This window comes from Cariama cristata, unplaced genomic scaffold (genome assembly GCF_000690535.1).
Source record: "Cariama cristata isolate BGI_N322 unplaced genomic scaffold, ASM69053v1 scaffold25189, whole genome shotgun sequence".
NCBI classification, from domain to species: Eukaryota; Metazoa; Chordata; class Aves; order Cariamiformes; family Cariamidae; genus Cariama; species Cariama cristata.
The window spans coordinates 1,511-10,396 of NW_009635588.1; the positions used below are offsets into that span (position 1 = coordinate 1,511).

An 8,886-nucleotide genomic window follows, 5' to 3' on the forward strand; every position below is an offset into this window, starting at 1 on the left:
TGTATTAAAATTATACTTGTATGGTTTCATCAGTTCTTCCAGTATGTTTGATTCATCCATGGAAATTTTAGCATTCACAGATTCTTCCCCTTGCGAACATAACACAACTGTGTGCAACATGTGCTAATACAGTGTCAATCTTATAACTGGACAGAACTGGATTGAATTTATTACGACATATAAATGAGTGGATTCACTGTCTGACTGGAGGATCAGAAGTCAGAAGACTCTTAATCTTGTTGTGGTGGTTTTTTTTTTTTTTTAATGTGCTGTTGGTTTTTTTTTAGTGTTGCTGTTTGAATAGGGAAGATACTTTTACCTTTAAAAAAAGATCAAAAATATAGTATAAATAGCAAAACTGAAGCATAAGTATAGCACAGCAGTAACTAGAATTAGAGAGTGGCTCATAGGGATCAGATACAAACAGAAAAAAATCAACATATTTGAAATCTGCACATTGGTATTAAGGCAGATCTTATGTATGAATTACCTGATACTTTGTGATGACCCTTTATTGGAATTGGTATGTTGGAGAGGAATATTCAGAATTAATCTAAACAGTAGTAGCCAGACCCCACTGCTATTACACATAGAAGCAGTTTTTATGTGATTGAGAGTCTCTGTGTTTGTCTTTTTTCACGACAAATAAAGACTATTTACTTGGATTGAACTTGGCTTTAGAATAGAGCATTTCAAATGAATTTTTCAAAGAAGATACTGTGTTTAAAAAAAAAGTACTGGTCCTTAATAACAAGGTATAATGTGGCTTTGAAAATGAGAGTTCAGGGTTTTCCTGAGGAAGTATTAGCCTGTGGTTTTAATGTTTCTGAAAATTGGAGCTATTCTCTCTGTAGGGACAGATACTAACTAACATGGAGCTTAGCTTCAGAAAGATCATTCAAAAGTAGTAAATATGTTACTAAAGTAAGAAAAATATATACTAATATATTTCTTCACAACTAGCTGCTAAAAGAAAGTGAAGTTTGCTTAAGATGCTTACATCATTATTAGGTATGATAATAATAGCTGTGTAAATATTTTAACTGCTTTATATACCAAAGGTAGTTGCACCATTAATTAAAAGGTAAATGTCACTTCATACTTAATGTGCCCTGTTAGAGGAGGAACCTTCTAATTTGTAGTGTTTTATTTTGCTTCTTAACTGAGTACCTAAGTATACTTGAGCAGCACAGTCCCTAAGTATACTTGAACATAACCTCTCATGGAGAAATAATTCACATCCTGTTGTAGATTGTTAGATGTTTTATAAAATCTAGATTTAGAAATACTGAATATATTGTGCTACTTGAAGTGTGATAGGAACTCACTGGCTTTGTTACTAAAACCACAGTCCTCATGGAATCAGTAGTTTCCAACTTTCCAGAGGAAAAAGTCTCCAAGTGGCCAAGCTTCTGAAAATAGTTCTTAATCTCTAGATCTTTTGTGACTTTAGAAAATAACCATGGTAAGGTAGGAATTCAGTTTCTGTGAAGAAGGAAATAATAGCATGAGACGGGAAGGTGAAATAGGCTTCAGTTGCCATCTTTTCACATCTCTGAACTGTGCATTAAGGAAAATTCATGCTTTCTTTGTTGGAAAAAGACTATCTCTGTGGAACTCAAGAAAAATATTACAATACCGGCCCATTTTTAATAGGAAGATATGACAGGAGTATTGTGTGGGTGTTATGAAGTAATGGTCTGTAAGTGCCACTGCTTCCAAGTTCTCTGACAATACAAGTAAATTTCAAGAATATTCTTCAATTGGTTTATGTGTTACATAGAAGTAGTTTGAAATTAAATGAGTACTTGTTTTAGTCACGTTACCAAACTAATTAGCCACTTATTACAATGACAGTCATCCTCTAAAATCAACTAAAGTTACTGCATTTAGAGCAATCAATGTTTGCCCTGTCGGATGTTTGAGGGTAGGGGTTTATGGTAGAACAAAAACTTCCTTTACCTGGTAAGTGGTGTAGGAATAACTGAAAAAGGAAGGTATTTAAAGAATACTGAAACTAAACCATGATTAATAAGCCTCAAAGAAAGACAATCAAGAAAGTGATAGTTCAAAAAGCCATTTCTGAAACTGTGAACTACTCAGTAGTCCTGAGTCTTTGATGATACTTCACCATCCAGTATCCTTTCCTTTCCTCCACTTGGTCAATGTTTTTCTTTCATGAATAGTTCCTGGTGGTTCTATTGTAGGTTGTTCAACAAGCTTACTCTTCTATTTCTTCAGTGTAAGGGTTAAATCTGAGTTGACCAGGACAAGCCTGAAAGACTAGGAAATTCTCTCTCCAGATGTGGCAAAGGATGTGAAGTCTGTTGAAAAATATAAATAAATTTCACATCAGAGCTAGTTTCACCTAACAAAGAATTGACATATGAGAGAGAGGTCACAAGAAAAAGAGTTTCCATGTCAACGTATTTGAGTAAAGGAGGATTTAAATGCAGTTGCAGCTCTTCTGGAAATGTATCAAGATAATAAATATCCTCCTAAAAGCAAGTAACTAAGGTTGTCTTACCTCTGAAAATTGAGAGGACACCTGAACCATTCTATTCTAAGGGAAGCCATCCTTCTTCAGATATGTGGAAGATAATTCTTTTTTTTTTTTTTTTTTTTTTGATTCCTGGGTTATTTGAATTGGCAACCAGACTAGCTCATCAAGTGGAAAGTTTGGAAAAGGGAATATTTTACCAGATTTCCTTACTTTGGAGACACTGTCCGCAGCCCTGAAGAACAAGGTACTGAAACAAGCTGGAGACAGCTGAGTGGACAGCAAATGCCTAAGTGATCTCTTCAAAATCTGAACTTGCTATTCCAAGGACAATATTGCATTAAAATTTCCTGAACCCACTTTTATCCAGCCTGTTGCTGAGAATGTCTAAGAGATCTGATGATTTTAGTGTGACAAGCCAAAATATGTTCCTCTGTCATATGAAAGTGAGTCCTTCAGTGTATGATACTGGAGATGTGTTGCCTCAGAGCAACTTCCTAGAGATGTATGGAAACCTGTGGAATAGCTGCCCTGTTTCCTAGAGCTTTTTCCTTATTTTTTTCTCATTTAACACTCAAGATTTAGGCACTAATTGACCTAATCATGGAAAGGTGCTTTTAAAAGAAAATCTACTTCCTCTGTTCTTTCTGTAGCTGAACTGATGTGCTTGCATTCTCTCACAAGAAAGCTTTTGAAGTAAGAAAGACTTCTCTAACTCAAAAGGGAAGTAGTGTTTCTTTCAGAGGAAAGAACCCAGACTGAGAGAAAGAGGACATGAGGAGGACTGTTTTGCTGAAACTAAATAACTAAGTACCATTTTAATTCAGCAAACATGAAAGGACTGTATTGGCCCAAACTTGAAAACAAATTATCAGGGAGACAAAAAGTAGCCTCTTGCTGCAGGTCTCAGTGGGTTTTTTTGTTTTGGTTTGGGGTTTTTCTTTTCCCTATTTCACTAAACTTCAACTTAGGGAAGATGCTACAGACAGCTTAGGTCTACTTGGGAAAACAAGAGTTCAATTATCTTACATTTCTGCTCTTGATTGTTGTGGGTTTTTTTCCCCTGGTGAAAAATACCACTTTCTGTAGGCTAACAGCTAATCCTACTTAAAAAAACTAAGAAAATATTTTCCTCCAAATTTTATTCCAAATTCCTCAAAAATATGATTCCACATTTTTAGGTTAAGGTCCAAAACCAGCAGTAGGTAAATTAGAGAGGTTCAGAGTATATTCTATAGTATAGAAATAATTTTTTAAACATAAATAATTGTCCTCTCTTTAATTCAGCTTTATGCCTGTGATCTGTGTTTCATATTTTGTTCTAGTGAACTGTTTATAATATCAGTTGAATATTTGTGTTTCATGGAGGTAAATGTGTACCCATAATGATGGAAATTTTGTTATATAGGACTATGAAGAAAATGGGGGGAAAAAAAAAGGAAATCAGCAAGAATCTCAGTGAAGCTATTATACTCTTATAGGAAATCTTCATTTATCTCCTTCACTGTCAGTTTCCATTTCTTATTTTGGAGAGTTGTTCTGTATTTGTAAAGTTTGAGTACAGTGTAAATTGTTATGGGTCCTGACAGATGAGCTTGGTTTCTACCACCCAGTAGTACCAATGTACTAGCTCTTGCAAAAGCCCATTAAGCTCAGCAGCCTGTATAATTTCTGCAACAAGGTCAAGCAAAATCTGTCTTGTAACATAGCAGGATCCTGGCAACACTGGAAATAGGTTACCGCTAGTTGTCTCTTCTACCATCAGTGCATCAAGAAAGTCTTTTTGTCCAAAGCCAGACTCCAGTCTTCCGCTTTCTATTGAGTACTACAAACTCAAACTGTGTCAGAGTCATGAAGTTAAAGAATACAAGGAAAAAAGGAGCTGAACTCTCTGTCCATGTAGAGGAAGATGTAAAGGTACCCCTTGATTTTTTTTTTTTACTGTTTATACCAAATGACTCAATCCAATACATGTAAACCAGAATCTAGGACTCCTGTTCAAGTGACACTGCGTTCTGCCCTTGGCAGTAGAGGTAAAACTCCTCTCACTTTTGTGTGTGTGCTCTATCACCTTGTGACCTCACGACTTGCATTTCTGTTTGTGCAATGGCCTGACTTCAAGGGGGAAGGTGAGAAGCAACTCCATGCTAGTTTTGTCCATACTTGGATGGGAACTGAGGGAAGTGAGCTTATGTCGCTCAAGTGAGGAGAGACACGAATGCAGCTCTCCCATTTCCTGGACATGTGCTCTTAACAATTAATCTAGGTACTAGAGGTCACACTCATCATAACCAACTGTTTTTCAAAGGGACTCTGACTCAATAATATATATAGGTTTTAGGATTGCTTTAAGCATATCTATTGGATTGAACCGTTAGGGGATTTAGATGTGTAAATATTTAGTTTGTGAATCTCTTAGTGACTTTAGGTAAGGAGATGCCCTAATCAGGTTGCTTAGTTAAAATGAGGCATAAGCTTCTATAGGGAAGGTAATAGCTAAAATTTGGGTACTCGGGAAAGTTTTTCTGGACAAAAATGTAGGTATTATGGGTATGGATGTATTTAATTAGGTAAATAAAATTTTTAATTAATTGTTTTGTTAACAAAGTATCTAAATTCTGCCTAAATTGAAATTTAAGTCCATTCCTGAATCTGGACACTGTGTTCTTTGTCTTCTGTACTTGTCTAAAAATATTGTTGTGTACTTGTTAAAGATTTTACATTTATATACAACTTATTCTAAGAGTATTCAAATGTAAAATAAATAAAAAGCCTACCTGTTAGGCTGGATCTCATTTCTATAAGGGTCACTTGGTAATGGCAACATTTTCCACTGAGATTATGTTTGTTTTTACCTGTTACACAGTTCTGTCTTGGGATGATGGAGTATTTTTTTTTTCTAATTATCTAGATGTAAATTATGCAAGTTAGGTATTATTTGAACATTGTGATTTATAGGAATCATTATATAATATATCTTGAAGACATGAAATCAAAAATGCTATTTAAAGAATGTTGTCTGTATAACATTCCTGAGTTTCTCAACTTTTCCTTCTCTAACTTGCAGATAACAATACCCAGACCTTCAGTGGCATCCACACAGTCTGCTTCGGAGAGCTTTCATTATGGCCCCCAGCTAGAGAAAAGAGAGCAGGATGCTCAGTCTATGGAACACACCGTGGAACTTTCGTCTCCAAAGGAAAGTTTGCCAGGTTTGGTTGTGACAGAAGATGCATTTCCAGGTAGTGCTAGTGGACTGGATTTGGTACTTAATAACAGCCAAGAGGTGCTTGGCAGGGAAGGAGTTGTCAAAGAATGTGGCAACGTCCTGGACTGTGGCCAAAAGGACCTACCTGAACAACATAGTGTGAGACAGGAAGAGAAAGAACTTGAAAATATTCCTGTAAAGGAGGCTGAGGAAGAAGGGCTTCCAGTGGTTTCTGAGGATGCCATTGAAATGCTAAGCAAAGAACAGAATTCCTCTTTGCCACAAAACTCAAAATCTGCAGAGGAAGAACCTCTAACAAATACTGAAGCTGCTGAAGAATCAAAGCCAAGGCCCATCTGTTTGGTGCCAAATCAGGATGAAGTTCTGAAGTCAATAGCACCTAAAACATCAGAATTTTCTCCCCCAAGACTTACCAACCCACATATTAATAGACAGGCAAGCAAAATAGCACCAGGTCAGGAAAATGGTTTTCATTCTAATAAGGAAGAAGTCCATATCCAAGACTTGAAATGCCACCAAGTGGCCCTTACTACTTTTTTGCATCAGGAGGACAAAAAAGAGAAAAACGCTCCCAGAAATGGAGAGTTATTCCACTGCATTTCAGAAAACGAGAATTCGCATCGATCTAAGAGGGACTTAGTTAAATCTCCTTTTGTATTCAGGCAGAGCCGAATCCCAGTTTTAGCACAAGAGATAGACTTAACGTCAGAATCCTCTTCTCCTGTTTCAGCAAAAGAAAAGCTTCTTCTAAAAAAGGCCCATCAGACAGACTTGGTCAGACTACTTATGGAAAAGAGACAGCTCAAATCTTTTCTTGGTGACCTCTCAAGTGCCTCTGATAAGTCACTGGAAGAAAAAATGGCTGCTGCTCCAGTACCATTTTCCGAGGATGATGTCTTATCCTCATTTTCTAGATTGACACTGGACTCTCCTTTCAGCAAGCAGATGGAAGATAGTTCTTTATCTCCAAGCAGCCCTCAGTCCAGAAAAAGCAAGATTCCAAGGCCAGTGTCCTGGGCAACCACTGATCAAGTCACCAATTCAAGTTCAGCTCAGTTCTTTCCTCGGCCACCACCAGGAAAACCGCCTACTAGACCTGGAGTAGAAGCTAGGTAATGCTGGACAAATAGAAATAGGTTTTCAGGTTGAAAATGGATTTGAGCTAGACTGCAGTTGCTGTGCAGTATGTAACACTGTAGAAGTTCCATCCTTTAACTATTTTTTATTTTTTTTAAAATGCTGGGCTTCAGTTCTCTGAGAAATCTTACATTGTTGGAGAATGAATGAGGAGAGGGTGTTCCATAAGAATGAGCCTGCTTCACCATTAAACCTCATACATCAATAGATGTGTATTCGATATTTTGAAACCTGTCAATCTATAACTAAATCTTTACACTTTTGTTTAAAGTGAGGTCACTTTTCCAGAACTGTTGATTATTCACAAACCCAGTGAAATCAATACTATCTGTCATATCCAGACCCTTTGAAAATCAAACTGTTCTTATTCTAGATATTTTAAGTATTCGGGTTTGGAGATTCCAGCCGTCAGTATTGAGTTAGTTAGCTATGCTCAGATCATGGCTAAGTAAAAACAACTAATTAAAGGAGGGAAGAGTGAATTCTAGAAGCTCCCCTTGGCCAATTCTATATACAGACAACCATGATCTAGTTTCTTCAGGAGAATTTTGATACAGTAGTGTGAAATCCTCTGAAGGAAGCTGGTGTGTGCCCTGTCATCCCTTAGGATCTGTACTGATGGTGTGCGGGAATGGATGTACTCCTGTTATCCTGTAAACACTTAGGATGTTTATGTGAGTGAGTTTATGCAAATATAAATATTGTGTTGGTTTGAACAACACAGAAGCCAAAGCCTAGATCCAACACCTCTACTTTATAGGAAAGTTCAGCTCCAGATATCTGTTCTGCAATGTAAGCTCATCTCTAGTTTCCAGTGATACTGTGTTTCTATACGAACTTTAGCGAATAGATGGGAACAGAAATAATCTTTCTTCATTTCTTCATTTCTTCTTAAGGTTACGCAGATACAGAGTCCTAGGGAGTAGCAGCTCCGACTCAGATCTTATCTCTCGTCTGGCTCAAATCCTACAGAATGGATCCCAAAGACCAAGGAGTTCTACCCAATGTAAGAGTCCAGGATCTCCACATAGTCCAAAAACACCACCCAAAAGCCCTGTCATCCCCCGACGCAGTCCCAGTGCCTCCCCTAGAAGCTCTTCTTTACCCCGTACTGCCAGTTCTTCTCCGTCCCGGGCTGGGAGACCCCATCACGATCAGAGGAGTTCATCCCCACATCTTGGGAGGAGTAAATCACCTCCTAGCCATTCAGGCTCCTCATCTTCTAGGAGATCCTGCCAACAAGAGCATTGCTGCAACAAACCAAGCAAGAATGGCCTGAAAGGATCTGGCAGTTCCTTCCACCATTCCCCAAACACTAAGACTCCCACAGGAAAGAGCAAATCAACCACTAAACTTAGCAGATAGGAACTGGGCCTTGACAGGTATAAAGCCTCCTCCTAAATCTGATGCATGTTGTGTCTGTGTACTGTGTATTTAAAAAAATAATCCAAAAAGTATATTAAAAAAACGGTGTTGAATCTGCGCTTTTAAAGAAAGTAAGCATCATAAACGTGTTCATGAGAAAGCATACTGTGTAAATAAGTAGCCAGGCATTGCCTAAGAGCAGGCAGCAAGCAGATCTGCGAGAGGGGAAGCAGAGGCCAGGATAAGAATGACTAGGTAGTCAAAGAGGTGCAGTGTATTTAGAATAAAAAATATCTCTAACGTGAGTGTTTTAAAAGGCTATTTATTTCTATGTTTTTAGTTTACCTAGCTAGAAGATTTGGCCTAATTATTTAAGGCCTTACATACTCAAGGAGTATGTAAGAAAACTTGAAACGGTTATTCCCAAAATGACGTTGCCACTTGGGAGATAAGTACTGCTCAAGCATGTCTTTGCAGTTTTAAAAAAGCACACAATTTAGAAGATGATGGTATTTCTACCTTTTAAGTCTGTTCCATTTTGAGCTGCACACATCTCTGAGTCACTCAGTGCTCATCTTGTCCCCTATCTACCATGGCACAGATTGTTTTTTTAACCTAAGGAGGTATCACATACCTTGCCCCTCTTGATGCTGAT

At 37.6% G+C, this 8,886-nt stretch overlaps 1 protein-coding gene across 1 annotated transcript; it reads left to right on the forward strand.

Moving 5' to 3' along the window:
- Positions 1-5,567: 5,567 nt before the first annotated feature.
- On the forward strand, positions 5,568-8,231 carry LOC104167368 (tau-tubulin kinase 2-like; the record flags this gene model as incomplete). Its single annotated transcript, XM_009707610.1, has 2 exons — positions 5,568-6,841; positions 7,763-8,231. Coding segments are annotated over 2 exons (1,743 nt in total), but the record flags the coding sequence as incomplete, so codon positions are not given.
- Between the last annotated feature and the right edge of the window lie 655 nt (positions 8,232-8,886).